At 45.4% G+C, this 22538-nt stretch overlaps 2 protein-coding genes across 2 annotated transcripts in view; both read right to left on the reverse strand.

The window, feature by feature from the left end:
* The window catches only part of LOC106821241 (protein kinase C alpha type-like), a 57944-nt gene extending 54729 nt beyond the window's left edge, over positions 1–3215 (reverse strand). The window contains exons 1-2 of the mRNA XM_014825957.1: positions 3156–3215; positions 2258–2477 (exon numbers count right to left, since the gene is read on the reverse strand). Coding sequence (XP_014681443.1) covers positions 2258–2430 — 173 coding nt within the window. The 5' untranslated portion in view covers positions 2431–2477; positions 3156–3215. The remainder of the gene's footprint in view (positions 1–2257; positions 2478–3155) is intronic.
* A 14013-nt stretch (positions 3216–17228) lies between these two features.
* LOC106821248 (myosin-10-like) overlaps positions 17229–22538 on the reverse strand; it is an 86089-nt gene continuing 80779 nt past the window's right edge. The window contains exons 31-37 of the mRNA XM_014825965.1: positions 21709–21831; positions 21323–21484; positions 20507–20724; positions 19889–20012; positions 19336–19544; positions 18684–18792; positions 17229–17405 (exon numbers count right to left, since the gene is read on the reverse strand). Coding sequence (XP_014681451.1) covers positions 17229–17405; positions 18684–18792; positions 19336–19544; positions 19889–20012; positions 20507–20724; positions 21323–21484; positions 21709–21831 — 1122 coding nt within the window. The remainder of the gene's footprint in view (positions 17406–18683; positions 18793–19335; positions 19545–19888; positions 20013–20506; positions 20725–21322; positions 21485–21708; positions 21832–22538) is intronic.

A 22538-nucleotide genomic window follows, 5' to 3' on the forward strand; every position in this document is an offset into this window, starting at 1 on the left:
GACGGCCCGACCGACCGACGCACCTGACGCGATCCACTTTTGCACTGAATACATGTACAGTCTATCATTTCTGACAATATAACCAATTATCTCATTTATAGCTAGAACAATTCTTTTTTCTTTTCTTTTTTTAACATTTCGTGATCAAACAGCGGGGGAGGCTGCATTGTGCCCTTTGCCCCCCCTAAACTACGCCACTGCCTACTCAGAATACACTCACATTTACCTCTGCCGCCCAGAACACCACAGACCGCACCCACCGCTTACCACTACACTGATCACAGCATATCTACAGCTGCCACTCACAAATTTATTGAGCGTCAAAAACAAATACATGGGTTCTGATTCGTCGAACTCTTCGGATTTGGCGACCATACATGCAACCATCGCAACATAGACGAAATGGCGAAAAACTTTACTACTGCATCATCCTGTTATTTAATATTCTCCAGCGTCCGTGATATATTGTCGTTTGTATGAGTGGATGCGCACCCTGCTGTAGTTTACGTTAATGAAGCGTGCTTTACACGTTACCGGACATACGCATTTCGAGTTAAACACTAGCTGCGACTACTGTATAAACCGCGCCATACAATTACACGGAAGATGCACGCACAGTTAACGTCGATATATGTCGCATATATATTTTTTCGCTTCGTTTTCACCTCCCTCAACCCCGCCCTCTCTCCCTCTCTCTCTATATCTCCCTCCCTCCCTCCCTCCCTCCCCACCTCTCCTCCTCTCTTATTGCGCTCTCGCTCCTCGCCTCTAGCTCTCTCCATCTTCTCCACCATATTCCTCTTCCCCTCCTGCCCCCTCGTTCTCCATGCCTCCCTCCGTCTACTACTCGTCTTCTACCCCGCACCTCCTTACTTCATCTTCTCCACTCTTTTCGTCTCTCGACGTCTTTTTGCGTTTATTTGACATTTGGTAGTGCTTGCAAACAACCTCGCAAAAACCACTCACCTATAGCGCCTCGGCCCGAGCGTCTCGTCAGCGCACTGAGGACAGTGCTAGACGCCGTAATTCTCTGACTTTGCGAAATTATCTGCAGAGAGAATTGCCTATGCGCATAGCGCCACTTCGCACTGCGTCCCGACCCGACTAATCACAGCCTCGCTACTTTGTGTGCGAAATTTCTGACCTGCGAAAATATATGAAATATAAGGATGCGTATTGCGCTTATGCGCACTTGCATATATGCTCTAAATATGGCGATTTCCACTTCAAAGCTTAAAGACACCAGTGGATGCAGAAGGAGGAGGGAGGCGAGGAGAAGCTGATGGGAGGAGGAAAAAGAAGTGGAGGAGGGGCAGAAGCTGGTGGTGAGAATGAAGAATGGGCAGAAGGGAGTAAGCTGCGTGCGAGAAGCGGGCAAGGGGAGTGAAAGGCCAGAAAGGTGTGGAAGGAGCGCTAGTAAGCGGAGCTTAAGCTGCGTGCAGAGAAGGAGGCATAAGGGGGAGAAGAGTGATGGGGGCAGAATGTGAGGCAATTGAAGATAGTTAAAGGCAGACAAGCTGGTGAGAGAAGGAAGGAGAAGCGAAGACATACATGCCAGACCCAGCCCCCGCGTTGTACAGTCAAATGGGAAAATGGCGCGCGCCCAGCCACGCTTCTGCCTTTCTCCCCTTCCTCCTTCTCCTCCATAGCAGGCTTCTCCGCTTCTCCCCTATCTCCTTCTCCACCAGCTTCTCCCTCCTCATATCTCCACCACCACCGTACTCACGCCCTCTCCTTCTCCACGCAAGCTTTTGCTCCCTTCTGCCCCCTCCTACCATTTCCTCCAGCTCCCTTCTCCCCTCCTTCTCCCCTTCTTCTCCTTTTCTCCACCAGCCCCTTCCCCATCCTTCATTTCCTTCCAGAATATATATATATATATATATATATATATATATATATATATATATATATATATATATTAGTGGTTAGCATGTCTGGCTGGATCTAGCCCGACGAGGTTGTGCGACTGATTGTCTTCTAACCATAGCAGGATCGTTTCTGGGAGCTAGTCTGGATCATGATTAATAATAGGGTTAGGGTTAGCTATAGGATATTAGGGTTACTGCGATGCTTATGGCTAGTGTTAATTATGATTATGGATAGGGGTTAGGACTTAGGGTGGCTAGGACTTGGGAATAGAAATTCGAGGAGAATATATAATGGTTAGTGATGGCGATGTTGTACACGGTGGCGTCCTAAATTAGCGCCCAGCCCGTTGCTACCTACGACACGGACGTTCCCGACCTCTCCCACTCACCAGATGAAGTCCTTGCAGTGACTGCAGAACGTTGGTTGCCTGAAGAAGCGCGCGATGAACTTGTGGTCTTTCACCTCGTGCACGTTCTTCTGCCGCAGCGCGCCTTTGCGAGCGAAGCCTCGGCCGCTCGGCCTGTGCACCTCGTTGTCATCGACGGTCGACACCTCCGACATGACTCGCAGCTGCTGAGAAACTGCTCACCGCACGAGAGCGAGCGGGCCTACGCGCAGCAGCAAGCTGGCTGTAAACTCAGCCGACTCGAATACTCCCGCGCGGGGGTGGAAGGGTAGTGCGGAGGGGCGACGGCAGAGCGATCGTGTGTGAATAGATGCGGTGAAGGTTCCGGGAAATCGTTTGCCCGGATTGTTGTCGGTCGGTGATGACTCAGTAGGTGAATCGTGACATGATGCGGACATGCATGTATACTAGAGAATACGCTGGTTCCGGTCTCATTCAGGAAATATTAGCAATAATAATATCAGGGGTTAATAATGACAAATCATGGCATGTCATTATTAACCCCTGATAACATGTAAAATCAGATCACGTGGTTGTGCAGCGTTGGCTGTGACAATGCAATGCAATGTAATATAACAGAACCTAACGAAATGTAATGTAGGCCTAATATAATGTAAAGTCGTAATGTAACGTAACGTAACGTATATCGTCGTGTTTTTGTAATGTAATTTCATACAATTTAATGTAATGTAATTTAACCTATTTTAACAAAACGCAACGCTATGTAATGTTATGTAATGTAATGTAAGGTAACACGTACCCAGTCATATTTCAGACCTTACGATCACTTTTACAACGCATCCACGCCCCTCTCACCTATTCCCCCTTGTGCGTATATCTCACCGCAGACCCATTTATAACTCATCAACATGCGACTCACCGTCAGTTTTCAATGGCCATGGAAAACAGCACAGTGAGAGCTTTACGAAAGAAACTATGAAGTTGAGTGCAGCTGGGCAACAAGTTTGAGCTGAGTAGCATATAGCAGAGAGACCGCGCATTCCCGAAACAGCATTCATCATTGGTTCCGCTTGGCCAACCTCTGACGACTTGCAGTTCGTCGAATAAGTCGCCGCATTGAAGAGATCTAGTAGCAGCATTCGTAGGAAGAGAAAGGGAGCCTGTGCGAAATAGCAAGAGATATGCGAAGGACGTACTGGAACCACTGACTGGGACCCATCTAGCAAGATAGACCGCTGGCAATTCACATTGCATTGAAGCATGCACGAGGTTTAGTTTAAATTCGCGAAGAAGTTACACCGCTCGGTTCTTGTCGAATAGATGGATTTGCAGACGACCTGCACACGTAATTAGTTCGACTTTCTCCTTCGTCGGTCGGTCTTTTGTATCTCAGAACTTTAATAGTTCAGGAAGCGCTATCATGTTCGTACGTGCACATCGTGATCGAGTCACGTCTGCGTGCGTCCAAAGCTCATGCCCACGAAGATAAGGCGAGCTAAAGTGCTCTAATGCATTTATACGCATTTTCCGGGACTTTTTGCAATAATTATTCTATAAATATAACGCGGCAAGCAGGCAAAGTATATGTTTCCATACTAATGATAAACGCAAGATACAGAATCATAATTACAGTGCCATATGTCTAGGAAATTACATAATTCGCAGGATTGCCTGTCATGACATTTACCATGCACGATTGCATTTTACAGACTATTTTATTTTAATCGTCAACATCGACGACAGGTTTTCTGATATAGCGGGAGATATTTTAAAATATCAATAAATGGATTTTCTGCCATCGTATTTACTGCGTGCATGCGAAATGGGAATTGCCATTAGTCAGTTCAGGTTCAACGGATTTTGCTCATTTTTGGTATGAATGAATAAGAGCCAGGGGTTTTGATATAAAAAAAAAATTATGCAAATTAGGTAGGTTTTGGCAATTATATAGCATCTTATGTTATAGACACGCAGATAACAGTCTGTGGTGTCACACTCGTCTGGTTCGTTTTACAAGATTTCATTGACAATATCTTTAATGCAAAATAGGTTTCCCCTCCACCCTGCCGATAAAACGTCTATATTAGAGTAAAGTTTTACAAAACATGTTGGAACGCAGCATAACCTATTTATTTCGAACGCCATCGCTAAAAAAACATCAAAGCGGGTATAGCGCCATCTACCATCACAAATTGTGATTCAATTTGGTTTATAAATTTTTATTGCGATATACAGATGGCAACCGTGTGCTACCGCCTAGAAAAACTCATACGAAGTAAACACTTCCATCCAACCAATTAACCTTTGACAAAAGTTGTGTTATGGGCAGGGAAACACCATTGTCACGTGGTATATAGCAGCTACGTGGAATAAGCGTATCCTCTCAATCTTACACGTTACACATCGGGAGCTCCGATTTTAGGCAGTGCCTAAATCTGAATATTATAAAAACGTTAAATGGCGATCATTTAGGTGTAACGCCATTACTCGCCCACATCTCAGACTTTCACATCTCAAACATTTATTTTCACATAAAAAATACACAATTATCAAGAGTATATAATGGGAGTTCTCCCATATATATTCTTCATTTCTATAATGTACGTCGATGCATGGTTGCTCAATTAAAACTGACTTCTTCTCACTCACTCATTTGTGTCATTTTTTGTTGTGAGCTACAGTGTCATTGACACTTTCATTTTCGATTGTAGTCATAGATACGTATAGTATATGAACGTGTGTGCCGTGTTGATTCGGAGAATAAAGCTCAACGATCGAACCGAAATATATCCTCTAACATTGGTGACAATAACTAATGTTTAAACATGCAGATATATGGTAGTTAATTGTCATTCCCTCTTATGTAGCACGAGTTTCTTAAATGTCTGGTCTTAGTCAGGTTCACTATGTTTTTTCGTTCAGAAATATGGTAGATTAGCAAACCTATACATTTTTGGAAAGGTCATAGCATGAGGAATCCGAAAAACAATGTTTACATTTGCGGAGATACCGGCATGGCCGCCATTTCCGGATTTTCAAAAGTGGCCGCCATAAAATACATATTTGGCCGGTATTTCTGCCCTCTAATCACCCTAAAAACTTCTTTAAAATAGCTAATCCTATGTTTTCAGGGACAAGGAATCCATTGGTGACATAACCAGACTTCTAACTGTAACACTTGGTATTTTGTTTCAGGAAATCTTGTTATTGAAACAAAACAAAATCCATTAATATATAGCATATATGCGTTCTGCAACATATAAAATGCCCACCTTAGGTTGGATCATAGCTTCTGCTCTATCTAGATCAAAAGAGAATGGAAGCAGAGCCACACTCCCAGGTTGGCAGGGTTCAAATGCACTCGTGTCAGCTGGCCAATGTCTGACCCACGTCGGCGCACTACCACTGCCCCTGCAGAAGTGGCACATGAGGTGGCCGTACCATGCTGTACTGTGATTCTGCAAGCATCCGAATTGAAGACGTTGGTCGTTGGTAAGAATACCCGACAGTGATTTCGTTCGACATTGGCCACTGTACGAGCAAAGGCAGCTGCAGTTACTGGATTCAAGACTTGATCTGAAAGAAGCAGTTGTCCCAGACTGGGTGTGAGCTACATGCTGTGATGGCTGCGCTGAGAGCTCTGGGAACGGTCCATAGAAAACTCAGGGATAGATGATGCGTGGATTGAGGCTGACGTATACGGCTCTGCACACCACCAGACAGATCCTTAAGTGCGCTCACTACAGAGAACCTCTTCGTGCACACATCCACACTTATATTGGCTCTATATGAACTTGTCCTCGCGAACAGATCTTCCACAGAAAAAGGCCCAACCTTACAAGCATCTTGGCGTAGAAGCAGCCAGATAATGTCAGCAGGAAGCTTGTGGCAAAATCAGCAGCTGACACGAGCCTCAAATTCCTCCGAAAGGCGTGACACAGACCAATGACGACTCTCGTACAAACCCTCACTAAGCGACGACGTGCATTCAACAGCCCCTGATGTGGGAAGCGCAGTACAATCCTCAAATGCAATGTTCACAGTCTTTGATGAACTACATCCACCGCGGTGAAACCACTCTGGCACTTCTGTTGAGGCATCCACCGGAATCGCCAATCTCGTGTCTCGCACCTCTCAAAGCTTGGGACGGCACTAAGCGAAGTTATTCTTCGCCATCATGCGAATAAAATACAAGCGCCTACTGGCCACGCTACATCGCCAGAGGGGGGGGGGGGCACTGCATAGTTGGAAGAACAAAGCCATCCAGAAACCTGCCGAGTGAACCTAAAGACAGGAAACATATTGGCTTGACAAGAGTACGATCCCACGTTTGTCTCGGATTGGAGCCAGATCACGCATGTGAAACAATGCACACAGCGCATGATGCAGATACATCTGCTGGTTTAATGCCACTTTCGAATAATGCCAACGCTCCGTTCAAACGCGCTTCTTCTTTGGGCCACTGCCTGAGATGGCACGTCTTTTCACGCTGAATTCCAGCGCCAATTCAACTCCTTGCTGTAAACCAGCCACAAGGATCATGAATCCCCGTTCAGAAGCCCAAGAAAGTCGCTGCTGAGCAAAGCGCGATGACAACGCTTGATCGCCATGAAAGGCTGCCATACTGCGAGTCACGGGCAATCCGCTTGCGCTGCTGACGGTGACCACGCTCTACAACACTTCATCACACAGCATATGTCCCACAAGAGAGTGTCTCACAGCAGCGCTGAATATCGCACGCCACTGGCAGAAAGGACTAGTGATGTGGATTACGTCTGAGCAGACGCCAGTTAAGTCGGCAATCGTCAGCTTTGTGGGGCACCAGTCAGAAAGCAGAACAACAGCGGACTGTAGCATGTCAGGAAACACAGCAAGCACAACGGTAAAGAATTCCCGTGCCAGTCAGTAGAGTCTGAAAAACGGAAAGAGCTGTACGCGGTCTTGGATCGGTACTAGCCAGATGCAAGCCGTGACATCGATCAGAAGCGCACCGTTGGCGATTGGGACACTACGCAGTTCACCTCTTACCCCCAGAGCACTGTTTGCAGCGCCGACGGTTCGAATCCTACCATGTACGGACAACGTTCAAAGCTTATCCATAGCCTTGACAACTTTGGTAAAACGCACAGAAAGTAGCTGATGCCACGAAGCAGCTAGGACAGCACAGAACAGGCTAATGATATTGCTGATACAGGGAACGCCCATACTAGCATCAGCCATCTATGAAAATTGCTGTTGTTGATGGACATGGTACTCGTCCAGATGATGACAAAGAAACGCAGCGACAACACCGAGTCAAAGATCTTCGGTCATCATCTCAACGATCCACCTTATGAACATGACAGCAGCGATCCGACGTGGATTATCTTGGGTATTCGGACACATACAAGGCAGACTCATTGAAGCAAGAAAACCACGAAAGAAACGACGGACAAGCGCCAAGGAGCCCTGCTTCAACTACCCAGATGCAGGAATGATACAAAACATTCAAATCCATATAACCAGATGCGGCCGCTTCCTATCTCACGATAAAAGACCGACAAGGCTGATCCTAAAAAAAAAGCATATACCTTGGCCTGAGCAACACTGGAATATAGACGAACTCCCCATAAGTTACCATCAATCACGTCAGGCATCGGGCCATACTAGAAGGCAACCAAGCAAAGAAAGAAGAGGCATGGCAGTTTGACCCCAAACAACCACGAGGAAGCTGACACATTCGATGATCACAGCTTAGCAGTAGCCGGCACTCCCAAACCGCTTTATCCAGCAAGCCACAGCTAGTCTTCTTCACACCCAGACTGCATGACGTCCTAGTTCTGGCGTTGCCGCCTATGACCAAGCTCTGGCAAATACACATCGGATGGCCATGGCTATCAGGGTATGGTGGGAGGTAGGGCCCATCTGGAAGCTGCTAGGAAGAGACAAGGAACACACGTTACTGTATTCCACGCCACTTCACTGGGGGCAGAACATATGTCGGTTTCTCGATTTCAGGAGATAGGTAAACGAAATGGTTTCAACACTACATCCAAGGCTGAAAGGAACAGAGTCAAAGCACTAACTGGCAACACTACCAGAGCGACACGACTGCTACTTCTGCAGCGAGTGACTAAGCACAAGTTTGGTCCAGCTTTGTATGGCTTAGCGTACTGCCCCAAAAGGATCCCAGCATCCGCCAAGTATCCTCTGACCTCAGATGCATCATGATGCTGTTTTGCAAACAGGTCTGCGCCAGAAAGTAAGCAATGGGCCTCCAATCAACTGTGCCTCGAGGCGAGCGCACTATCGAACGTCGTGCGAGGTAGCAAGAGTAGAGTTCTTGTCGGCCAGCGCCACCGTCACTGTGGCAACAGTGTTTGACCAACTCAAAACAGATGGGCGACCATCAGGGACGACAAAGCGTCACATACTTACCTATCACACCAAAGTTCGTACAGCAGCCACAGGCTATTGTCGAGTTAGTCAGGTCATTGTAAGCTAATGCTCAACCACCGAGGTGCTCGCCATGTAGAAGAAATCGACTTAACTTGCTGCACCGACCTTTGCTTGTCGGTGCAGAAACGGACTGTGAAAAACGCATGCGGAATCTGCTATTGTCGCCCTACTGACCACACAGGACAGCTGAAGATGAACTCTAAATTGCATATTCTTTTTCCTTTCTGTATGTAACACTGTGTGTATGCTTACAGACTGCCAGTGTATGCTTTGCTGTCGTTGATCTAGCTATACTTTCCAGTGCCTGTCTAAGATGATATGAATACGATTGACACATCTTGACGGTTATTTAACTGCCTCTTGTTAACACATTTGATAAAGCATGCCTATGACGTATTTCATTTATTGGCCCACTATCGCCGAATATTAAGACAGATTTTTGCAAGTTTAAAAATCCTTTGATTCTTGTACTACTGTTCTCCATAACAACTTATCCGATACTTTCATTGATTCCTTGTCCCTGAAAACAGTAGGATTAGCATATTTAACAAAAATGTTTTTAGGGTGATTAGCAAGGAAGTAAATACTGGCCAAATATGTATCCTTTATGCGGCCATTTTGAAAATCCAACAAAATGGCGGCCAATGCCGCGTATTCCGCAAATGTCAACATTTGTCTTTTTCGACATTCCTCATGTTACTAACCTTCTCCAAAAATGCCATAGGTTTGCTAATCTACCATATTTCTGAACGAATTAAACTTTATTACATAGTTGAACCCTGACTATCTAGCGCGTTTAGCACGTTCCTACGTACTTACACGGCATGACCTCTACAACAAACATGTCTGCCATACAATGTTGATTAGTTGATTTCATTGATGGTCGCCGCTGTGGTGCAATTATACCTTGGCTTATTCTCGATGGATCGAGCTCAAAGAAAAGGTTTCTGTAAGCGCCCCGTGAATCATGCAAAGATTCGTATGACTCAGTAGCTATAGCGCCCTCTGCCTGGCGGCTTGACAACTGCCGACGATGGCAGCTTTCGCTGCTCGCATGAACGATCTTACTTTATAAACGAGTTCGAGCGACACGGATTCCTTGATAAGCCTAGCACACACCCAAACACTTGCTTGTAAACATTATTGCGCGCAACCGCGTGCTTAGCAGAAAAAGATCTCGTCTTAGATTGCTTCGTCATGTATAGTGTCCAGAATGCGCTCCAGATAGTCGTTGCCAACCACCTCGTTACCCATATGCTCTCACGCGGACATACCTTATGACGTCGGCCACATCAGCCAAGTACGCTGGGATCGGTCACACTAACATCAGACACCTTCGATGGCACAACCACATCAGCTCAATCTGTAGTAAAGCCAAATGGAAACCCATTCATTCCTGAGAAGCGAACCTAAACTATTTCCTCAATGCGAAGTTAAAATCCACTTGCCTATACCTCATTGGTCTTAGCTGCCCACAGTGGGCAGTATGCCAGCCACGGTATGGGATCCATATCAGCGCGCAGGATCTGTCAAACATCCTTGGAGAGATGGCTCCAAGACGAAGCGCGCAGATATGTCTTCAAACGCGCCACCACCAACAGGTCGCAGTGTTCACTGGACTATGCCTTGACAACAGCTCACACCTGGCCGACGCTGGAGCTCAAGACGAAGGGCGTGCCCGTCTTGGCTATGATCGTTACGAGCTCTCAACGGCCATGCGGCCGTCAACGGGCATATCAACAACCGTCTCGCATAGCCACCCTACTCGAGCACCACGGAACCATGTCAGAGCACTCTTTTTTAAATCCCATCCTGCAGATGTGACTACAGGAAAGGCTCCTTCTTTCCCAGGTCTATTACAGAGTGGAACGCCTTACCCACTGAAGTGGTGACAGCCGAAAATCTATGTTCCTTTAAGTTTCTGATTACTGCCTAAACGACATCAGGGCAGTTTTTTTAAGTAAAATTTGCTTTTTGGTTTTTTTCTTTAGAAAATCAAGGGAAGGAAAATTTTATTTTAGTCTCAACCAGCGCCTCTCGTTGGCATAATCATCAGTATGTTGATGGTGGCCAATATAGCGTAGAAGTAGAAGATACGCGCATGTAGTCGTCCAGATAAGTGTTCTTGATACGCGATTCATACAGACGAGTGTTGACCAAGATTGAATTTCTGAACTGCACACGGGAATAAGAGAACGCAGCAAGTACTAGTTCCAAATTAAAAATTCGGCTAAAATCATGTCAATGAGAGAGAAACTTCATGAGAAATATTCAAAGATGGTGGTAAACATGGCGATGATCAAATGTAGTGCATCGCATGATCTCCACGGATTCGCTTGTCGTTGTTCAAAATTGCGCCACGACAACAAGACTTATCTGGCGAGCAAAAACTACCCTGTTATAGCTGTTAAACTTGGCTTTCCATTATAATTACTGTACATAAATTTTCTAACAGCAAACACTAAATTATTGACTGGTTGTCGAACGATCAATTAAATGTGGCTTCCCATAAACCGTTATAAATTTCTCCGGGCGCGATCTGTTCTGTAACAACTGCTATAAATTTACTGTGAGCAATAATTCTGCTATAATTAGGCCTACCAATGACTTTCCACGAACTGGTAACTGCTTCTCTAACAATCGGAGTCTTATGTGTCATGGCTGCTTAAAATTGATACCTAGTAACATTAATAATTCCTTTTGTGAGCAAGTCCTTTTCTCGTATTGCTGCTAAAGATGGCTTCCCATTAAAACTGTTATTATTATCTCTTGGTTGCACGAACTGTTCCCTGTTACAGCTGTTAATAACATCTCATAAATTACCATGTTACACCTGTCACAGATGTATTCCTTCCAACACTTAACGACACCTAGCAGCTCTACAGTTACAGTGGCAAATAACTTCTTAGAAACGGCTTCCTATTAACACTGTTAATAACGCATGCTAGCTTTACTATTATAGTCGCTAATAATTGATAGAACGCCTCGTTCCTGTTAAAGTTGTTAGTAATTACCACTTTAGATCGTCCATTTGGTCTATTTGAACAAAATATATCTTTTGTGTTCGCTCACTGTTGGCCATTATTACTCTGCAATTTAACGCGTGTAATTAATTACGTGTTTTCTTTCGTACACCGCGGAACAATCAAAACTATAGCCTGTCACCGCGCCTTAATGCCCGCAAGTGTTATGTCACCTGAATACCACTTAGCTAATCACGCGCGAGAGATGCGACTGTGAAGCTATAAAAATCGCGATCGAATTTATGACTTCAGGTGAAAAGAAAATGACCCGACTTGTACGAAATGCCTCAGTTGTCACATAAGCGTTGCCAAGGAGAGGTGACGGGAGAGAAATTTGGCGGCGGTAAAAATAGTTTATCTGCGGTTAATTATATAATTATGTGTAACAAGGCCTCCGATTTCGTAAAAAGACCTATAATTTTACTGCGGTTATTATAATTATTTCTGAGCAAGTTGTCTAACCATAAACGCCAATGTAATCGACATATTATCAAGAGCTAATAATACCTAGTGTACAACGGAAAAACGGGAAAATAGTGCTATTTCACGACTACATTATTCTACTTTGCCTGCGAGTCTAGAATAATTTCATGGTAATGCATTAAGCAGAATTCCCTGCTCTCTACAACAAGACCAACCGCTTGTCAATACGATACTCCTAGGCGGAGATATCGGCTCCTAAACCTCCCCTTCCACATGCCTTACGCCGCTTCGCATCCACTTTATTCAGCTACCTACACGCGTCTAAGCATTGCTTCGTGAAAGTTCGGTTTTTCCGTGATAACTTTATGAATGAACGGTGCTTCGGTTATCATAGGTGACTTTCGGGGGCATCGCCTATGCCCTTATCTTCCATTATCTTTCCTAGCACGGCTAATGCCTGTCATGATGGAGCCGGCTCCATCAAGTTTTTACAACGCAGCTCAGTTACTATATGGTGTAGTAAGAGTACCAAATTTGGGCATGTGACATCAATTATCAGCGCTCCAAGCGGTGACAGAAACCGATAGCCAAAATGCTTATAGCGCGTTCACATGTACCGTAAAACCCAGTTTCAAACGCGTATCTCACGGACTCCGTACGATACGCGTATAGCGTGACCTTGAGTTAAACAGCGTTCACACGTAGTTTTGGAATTTACGTACGTCGCTGTACACAAATAGTGTAATATAGTTTATCATAGCATTATATTAGCATTAACTGTGTGCTGTTGCTGGTACCAGTATACGGTAACCCATTTTCGAAAACAAATTACATGTTTGTGACAGTCATTCTATACATGTCACAACCAATTATGCCACATTTATAACTTTATACATTAATTGGTTCAAGGATAGAGATGATGTCCAGGGGCCTGTTGTCAGAAACAAAATTAGTCTTAACAACTGTCTTAATACTAACATTTTCTCGTAGACCGTCGACAGCGCTTTGTTTCCTATTGTTATACGCGTATAGCTATAGCCATCCGCTATACGCGTATGCTATACGAAGTACGTAGGAAACGCACTCATTTTGTCAGGATAGTGATACGCGTTTCGAACCGAGTATAGCTGGTATACGTGGTCGTTCAGACGAGGGAAATTTATCGCGAGTACGTACGAAACTCTGTTTCGTACGCGTACGAACCGTGGATTTTGCTACGTGTGAATGCGCTATTAGACGCGTGTAGGTAGCTGAATAAAGTGGATGCGAAGCGGCGTAAGGCATGTGGGAGGGAGGGTTTAGGAGCCGATTAGCGCGTTCACACGTAGCAAAATCCACGGTTCGTACGCGTACGAAACAGAGTTTCGTACGTACTCGCGATAAATTTTCCTCGTCTGAACGACCACGTATAGCTAGCTATACTCAGTGTGAAACGCGTATCACTATCCTGACCAAATGAGTGCGTTTCCTACGTACTTCGTATAGCTATACGTGTGAACGACCGGCTATAGCTATACGCGTATAACAATAGGAAACAAAGCGCTGTCGACGGTCTACGAGAAAATGTTAGTGTTAAGACTAATGTTAAGACTAATTTTGTTTTTGACAACGGGCCCCTGGACATCATCTCTATCCTTGAACCAATTAATGCATAAAGTTATAAATGTGGCATAATTGGTTGTGACATGTATGCAATGACTGTCACAAACATGTAATTTGTTTTCGAAAATGGCTTACCGTATACTGGTACCAGCAACAGCACACAGTTGTTGTTGACTACATGCAATTTTTTATGCCATAAACTATAGTACACTGTTTGTGTACAGCGACGTATGTACATTCCAAGACTACGTGTGAACGCTGTTTAACTCAAGGTCACGCTATACGCGTATCGTACGGAGTCCGTAAGATACGCGTTCGAAACTGGGTTTTACGGTACGTGTGAACGGGCTGGATATCTCCACCTAGGAGTATCGTATTGACAAGCGGTTGGTCTTGTTGTAGAGCAGGGAATTCTGCTTAATGCAATACCATGAAATTATTCTAGACTCGCAGGCAAAGTAGAATAATGTAGTCGTGAAATAGCACTACTTTCCCGTTATTCCGTTGTACACTAGGTATTATTAGCTCTTATTAGTAGATATTATCAGGAGCGTATAATGACAAAGTCATTATACGCTCCTGATATTATGTATATCTAGATGATGAATAATCAAGACGCGTTGTTATTATTGTTTTTCCCACCGTAATCCCATTAGCACACGAAAAGGTAAAAAGGTAGTTTTTTTTAATGTTAAATTGTCCCTTTTCGCATTAAATTTTGCCACGTACAATTGTAGTTTCAATTTATCCCACGTTCCTTTCCGCTTAAAGCTAAGTGCGACTTTGTTTTGTGCAATGTCTACTTCCAATGTGTGAACTAATAAACTATAATAACAACTACTATTGTGTAATCAATATTATAAACAGCAACACACGAAGTCAAATCTTCCGGTATTTGTTATATATATATATATATTTATATATAGGCTTCAAAATACATAGTTCATTGCATACGGGTTCGCCAAGTATGAGTACTGCGCATGCCTCATCAGAAGATAGAGCCAGGTATATACCGTGCGCTGGGTGGGTGCTGGTGTGTGTGTGTGTCGGTTGGGGGCATGGAGAAACGTGCACGCTCATTCTAAGTCTGGTGCGCAGAGGAGAACGTAGAAAAATAGCAAGCAATTACAGCGCAACATTGCATAACCATGTCAACTACACTTACACAGACGACTGTACGGTAACCATGACGACATGCTAGTGTCGCGCTATTGGCAGTAGCACTGTTGCAGTGATTAAAATAATTGTCACCAGATTGCATTATGAGGCGACATAGTCCTCTCCCCCTGACGCAACGGAGTCACCATGCCGACTGCATGGGAGGGAGGGGGGAGTCATAACAGAGCCCCCCAACGAACGGAAATAACTCCTAGCCAAAAAAACCGTTGAATACCACTGACTACTCTTGTCTACGTATGCATTACGTGTGCAATAATGCAAGTTTAGATAAACCACACAAGCACAACCGCAGGCCCACGGACGCAGGCACACGCACATCTGCTTCCATACGATTCTCATCATGCTAATTGCTGACTCTAGATTCTGCCTAACAATGTAATGACGTAAAGCAAGCTGGCCGCGAGCCGGGGTAGGTCGTCAGCGGAAAAATTACGTCGCCGAGTATCACGCGCAGACGCGCGCGCGGTCGAACCTAACCTAGTAAAAATCACATACGCTAGGCAAACCACAAGGCAACTACTAGGAAGGGGACACTTCCACACGTACCAACACATCTCATCTACGCGTATTCTCATAACAATATACAAAATTCCAAGTTTGCTATACATTTCCAGAATTATACTGAGCCGCTGCCGCGCGACGTGTCTAACCTCCCTGCTCCGAATAAGATAGAAACAAAAATAATTAGTATTTTATTGTTTTAAAACAATCACCACTAGAATAATCATAATTATAACAAACGGCTGTTTTAGTCGACCAAAAAAATACGAATAACGGGCTACACGACGCTCTCACTGCCGTTTTCGATGCTCTATGTTGGATTATTATTCCACTGAAAGCGCCGCGTGTTTTTAAATTATTTATCATACGCACGAATATTATACTTATAAAAAGAAGGAACTCAAAGCGGAATGTTCGTCCCTTTGCTAGCGTACAACCCCAGAGCGCATCCAAATCTCCTACTCTGTGGTAGAAACTCACGTAGCAGCCATGTGAAGCACACTGTGTTGCAGTCGATGCACTCAGCTAGCGATTTCATTCGATTCGTATACATCCCCCAAGTCAACGACTCGCATATATATGATTCTCATATAGTGTGACAGTCAGCAGCACAGCAGGCTGTAATGGAAGAACTCCCCCGTAAGCTTGTGCACCCCTCCCAGCACCATTAATGCCAGCGTGCTGTGTAAATACTATCAGAGCTCACGCACAACTACTTACACCCTGCTTCTAATGTGAAACCCCTCACATAACAGTACGCCAGCTATAGTTACCGAGTACGTACATATACACATACCAGCAGAAATATGCATTTTTGGAGAAAATTCCCATCTACCATGATGATACCAGAGTGTTCGCGTAACAAACCCGCACACTGAGCAATCGCCATTCCAAGCACCCCCTGGCGGTGCGATATCCATACTGTTGTCGTTGACGGGGGGGAGGGGGTTGTCTCTCTCTCTCTCTCTTTCTTTCTCTCCCTCTTTCGCTCTCATCCCAGAAGCGCTCTGCGTCGTACGCCGTCCTGCGCAGCCACAGGGTCGCGGTGGCACACCTCAGTCCTTGTCATCCTCGCTGACGGAGTCGTCGAGTGTGCCAGTGCTGGCCGTGTCATCACCTGCTGGCGATGCCTTGCTGCGGTTACGCCCCACACTGAGGATGCTTGACCGTCCACCTCCTCCCACCCTGCAAGCACACGCATAGAGGGAAGGGTGAGCACGACACGTGTATAATGCTGTAAGAGTATGGATGGGAGTATCAGTAAATATAAGTATTATAACACCTCTCCTCGTCACTCACGTAAGATATACATCTTTTTCACTAACCTAAGATATCTCCCTCCTTCACTTACCTGAGAAATACCTCCTTACTCACTCATCTGAGAGATATCTCCCTGCACACTCCTGAGAGATATCTCCCTCCACACTCACCTGAGAGATATCTCCCTGCACACTCCTGAGAGATATCTCCCTCAATATCTCCCTCCACACTCACCTGAGAGATATCTCCCTGCACACTCCTGAGAGATATCTCCCTCCACACTCACCTGAGAGATATCTCCCTGCACACACACCTGAGAGATATCTCCCTGCACACTCACCTGAGAGATATCTCCCTCCACACTCACCTAAGACAGTTACATAAGAGATATCTCTCTACACTCACCTGAGAGAGATATCTCTCTACACTCACGTGAGAGAGATATCTCTCTCTCACCTGAGAGATATCTCTCTACCCTAGTTCACGCTTAAATGACACACACACGCACACACGCACGCACGCACGCACGCACGCACGCACGCACGCACGCACGCACACACACACACTCACCTGAGTTTGCTCTTAAGGGAGTTGATTTCGCGCAGCTGTGACTCGTTACCCTCCACCTGCTCGTCAAAGTCGCGCTGAAGTTTGCGCTTCTGCGCGTTGACGCGTGCCAGTTCCTCCTCCGCCTCATCTGCCTGCCGCTTAAGAGCCTTCACGCGCGTGTTTGCCTTGTCCACCTGGCCAATACAGCAACCAATCACACGTCAGCAATCGGTCGCATAGAGAAACACTATTAAAAAAGTCTTTTAACAGTTATCTAATCTCGAGAGTCTGTGATTATTCGGTGGCAGCCACACACCAGCAGCGGGAGCTTTGTAAGCAGCTGAATGTGAACAGGTGCTGCTATGCGGCTGCTACGCTCGTGGACCACGTACTATGAACATTCACAAACTCTCGAGATTAGATAATTTTTAACAGCCAGTCCGTTAGCAGTCTGTGGTGGTTAATTCCTGGCAGTCAGTGTATTTTTCAACGGACTGAAATTAGCTGCTAATTTGGTCCGTAATAGTCCGTGGCTCTCCGGGCGTTTTGCATCATTCATGTGTTTACGTGTATAATTACGTGTATGTGTTTAGTGTTTAATCCGTTTATTCCAGTTCATAGTGATAAGCTCAGACTAAATCACACCACACACGAGACGTGGTATGCCAAATGAGATGTGGGATACGAGAAAAACGTTCGTCTAACCACAGACCAGTAAAATATACTTTTCCAAGATTTTCTCCAGGACGCTTAAATTTTACCAAGGACACCAAGGACAATGAGTGTCAATGACACTGTAGCTCACCTTGGGTGTGATAGCAGAGGGAGGGGGGATATATAAAGCAAGAGTATACATGGGAGAACTCCTATTATATAGCATATCTCCCATTATATACTCTTGATAATGATATATGCATAAGTTTTGATGCAAAAATAAATGTTTCAGATCTGAAAGTCTGAAATCTTGACGAGAGATGGCGCTTTATGGCCATTTCCATTTTTGCCAAAAAGTGGACGTGGCTAGAATGTAGGTCGACTGGCGGGCTCCAAAATAGGACGTTGAAACCTCTTCCATAGGAGTAACAACTATATGCAATTTGAAACATGTGGGTCAAACAGTTGAGTTATCGTTGACCGTAGCCAAAAGTTGACAGACGGACGGACGACACCCCATGGCAATAGCTCATCTTGACGATGTCAAGGCGAGCTAAAAATGAGACCAAGACCAAATGAGATGCAACAAATTAGGCACTATTAAACCGATTATACATATTACCTATCAAAGATACTGTTACACAAGAACTTAAACGATTTACAACTCATAAAAAATTCATTTTTGTAAGAAATTATGCTGGATGAGGGGTGGGGGGATCAGGGAATACAAGATTGGATCAGGTGGATATGAGGTAGGATCAGGGGGATAAAAGGTTGGATGAGGGAAGTGGGGACAGCAGGATGTGACATTCCAGTACCTGCTCTTTGTACTGATCAGCATGCCGTCGCTCATCCTCTGCCTGCATGATAGCTTCCTTTAGTCTCTTCTCTAGCCTTCTGTTCTGTCTGGTCGCAGTCTGCCGCTCCCTGCATATTACAGAAGAAAGCACGACATGTAGGATGAAGGCAGCATGACTGGTAGGGTGAAGGCAGCATTCAAGAATATAGTTGTGCCAACTTAATTGCATTCTTATCCATCCTCACCACACCACTTGCAGCAACACATCGCACCAACCCCTGCACCCCCAGTAACCATCACAGCAACCACTGCACCCTCAGCCATCCTTACAGCAACCCCATGCACCCTCACAATGACACCTGTACCCTCAGCCACCCTCAGCACAACCCCTGCACCCTCAGCCACCCTCACAATGACACCTGCACCCTCAGCCACCCTCACAGCAACCCCATGCACCCTCATCCACTCTCACAACGCAACCCCTGCACCCTCAGCCACCCTCACAGCAACCCCTGCACCCTCATCCACTCACACAATGCAACCCGTGCACCCTCCGCCATCCTCACAATGACACCTGCACCCTCAGCCACCCTTACAGCAACCCCATGCACCAACAGGCACCCTCACAATGCGGCCCTTGCACCCCCAGCCAACCCCACAATGCGACCTACTTTGTCTCAATCTCGAGCTGCTCCTCAAGGTTGCCGATCTTTGTCTCGAGTGTCGCGATCGTTGCCTTCGACTTGCCCCGCAGTGCCTGCTCCAGCTCCTCCAGCTTTGCCTTCAGCTCCTTGTTCTGCTTCTCAAGAGCGAGCCGCGCGTTCTCAGCCTTCTGTGCCGTCGCACGCTCAGAGTTCAGCTCAGCTGACATCTGCTCCACCTGGTGGAAATAAACGGAGGCATGTCACACGTTGGAGTGCGTGCACAGGGACGGAAACGCATTACATACTGGACTGCATGTGGAGATGAAAATGTGTAATGTGTAATTGCCAGAGATGAGAACGGCCCCGGACGAAATCCGCGGGATATATTTCTACTTACTGGTAGAATAGCGCAAAGTGCTATATTGCGCACCGCAGGTGCTAAGCACTATTGGGGGGTATGGGGGTCCTTTTAAACTCACAACTGTTGTTTTCCTCCTCCTCATCCCCGCGCTGTAAGCTTTTCACCTCCTTTTTCTCAATAATGAGGTGTGCTCCTGCCCCACCTGCCCTCTGTACCCACCTGCAGGTTGCTTTTGCGGTTCTTATCCACGAGTAGTTCCACATTGTTCTGTTCTTCCTCCAACTCTTCCTCAATATCCTGCAGTTTGCTCTCCATCGACTTCTTTTCATCGGCAAGACTTTGCCTGTCGTAAAAGCATGTAGGTGTGTACGTGTGTCTGTCAGATTTTACGCAACATTTTACGCCATTGCTCACATATACTACCTCGCGCTAAAATTCCCCTCAGTCCCTATTACAGGGACAGGTAGGCGGACCATGGTACTGTATTATAATTTATAGTAGTTTGGCATCTCTCACTCTTTTACTCTTGCTCTCTCTCTCTCTCACTCTCCTTCTCTCTTCCACTCTCATTTACTCTCATTCACTCTCTCCCCCACTCGCTGTCTCCCTCTCTCTCTCTCTCTCTCTCACACAACACACACTGTATCTCTTTCACTCTCACCCCTCTCTCTCTCTCATTCTTTCTCTCACTCACTCTCTCTCTCTCGCACACGCACACGCACACGCACACGCACACGCACACGCACACACACACACACACACACTCTCTCTCTCTCTCTCTCTCTCTCTCTCGCTCTCTCGCTCTCTCTCTCCCCTCTCTCTCTATATCTTGCTTACTTGGCCGTGAGGGCGCTGGTCAGCTCCTCCTGCAGGTCATCACGCTCGCCCTCGGCCACGCGCCGCTGCCTCTCCGACGTCGCCAGGTCCTCCTGCGACTGCAAGATCTCCGCCTCAAGACTCTTCAGCCGCTTCTCGTTCTCGCGGAACTGTGCCGACATGTCGTCGCGCGATTGACGCGCGTCCTCAGCCTCTCGCTGCAGCTCCTTCGTCTGGTTCTGCAAAGCCACAAATACACACGATGATGACACCAGCGCGAGGGTTGTAGCAACGGCTACGCGGACAATGTCGAATTAAACAATGACTTACACGACAATGACAATAAACATGAGAATGATACGACAACAAACACAAACGTGCATGAGGGCATCGCGATGACGTCAGTGTAACGGCCGCAGTAATGATTATGACACGATTAAAACAATGACAGCAACAACAAGGTAATAAAATAATGATGAATACGCCGGAGAAAACACAGATTTATTCAGTTAAAACAATAATTTGTATTTCACAATCGTATATTAAACATATGTTAAACCGTCATAAAAATGGTTTTTAAATAGTCATGGCAAAAATACCATAATAAAAACCATAAAAACTATGAAGAACCACCCATGAAGAATGATGAAGAAACATGAAACATGAAGAAGCATAACAAAAACCTTATTGGTAAGATCATTTCAATAAAATAATAATCCAGAAATAACTCCAATTCAACTAACAAAATTTTTTTTTAAATAAAAGCAATAAAAGAGCACCCAACCCACACCTACCACTTTGCCAGAGCGTTATCGCCTGACAGGTGGCGTCACCTACCTGCAGTCGCTTGAGCTGCTTGACAGCATCATCGCGGACCTTGGTGGCCATCTCGAGCTGCTGCTCCACTGCGCAGATGTCACCCTCTAGCTTCTTCCTCGCGCTGACGGCCGCCTGCCGCTGCTTTCTCTCATCCTCCAGCTCCACCTCCAGCTCTCGCAGCTGCCGTGAGTGAAGAGAAGCAGGTAACGACCCTCTCCCCAGCAAACACGATGCGAAACCACTACACAGGTCCCAAGTCCACTTCAATACATACTGCTAATTTTTTTCTCTATTCTGATATTGTCACCATTTTTCTCTGATACTAAAGTAGTAGTAGCGACTGTGTAGTATGAATGTTAAAACTTCTCGTGGATGGCTCGTTAGACTGCCACCACACGACTAACCTGTTTAGTGAGTGCCTTGCGCTTCTCTTCACTCTGCTCGTCGCGAGCCTGAAGGTCCCTCTCAAACTGGGCCTTCATCGCCTGCATGTTCACCTCCAGTCTGAGCTTAGCATCCTCGCACACCTGCAAGCAGATCCATCGCATCAGCACATTAAATCCTCATGTTAATCTAAAACCAATATTAGAGCAAATTTATGGGCCCTTTAATGCAGGTTTCACATTATTATTTATTGTACATCAACATAACTCACGTCCGACAACATAACATTAAATGAAGTGTAAATAGTATATCGCAATAATAATTTATAAACCAAAATGAATCACAATTTGTGACGGTAGATGGCGCTATACCCGCTTTGATGTTTGCTGTTATGCTGCGTTCCGACATGTTTTGTAAAACTTTACTCTAATATAAACGTTTTATCGGCAGGGTAGAGAGGAAATACCAATTTTACATTAAACATGTTAAAGATATTGTCAATGAAATCTTGTAAAACGAACCCAGACGAATGTGACACAACAGACTGTTATCTGCGTGTCTATATAATATGCTATATAATTGCCAAAACCTACCTAATTTGCACAATTTTTTTTTTAAATATCAAAACCCCTGTAATACGTTTTGGGGCCAGCCCTTATTCATTCACATACCAAAAATGAGCAAAATCCGTTGAACCTGAACTGACTAATGGCAATTTCCATTTTTGCCAAAAAATTGCCGTGGCTCGAAAGTACGTCGACTGGCGTGCTCCAAAATAGAACGTTCAAACCTCTCCCATAGGGTTAGGTTTGAACTTCAACCAACTTCACCAACAACTTCACCAACAACT

The sequence above is a fragment of the Priapulus caudatus genome, unplaced genomic scaffold (genome assembly GCF_000485595.1).
Source record: "Priapulus caudatus unplaced genomic scaffold, Priapulus_caudatus-5.0.1 Scaffold65, whole genome shotgun sequence".
Taxonomy (NCBI): domain Eukaryota; kingdom Metazoa; phylum Priapulida; class Priapulimorpha; order Priapulimorphida; family Priapulidae; genus Priapulus; species Priapulus caudatus.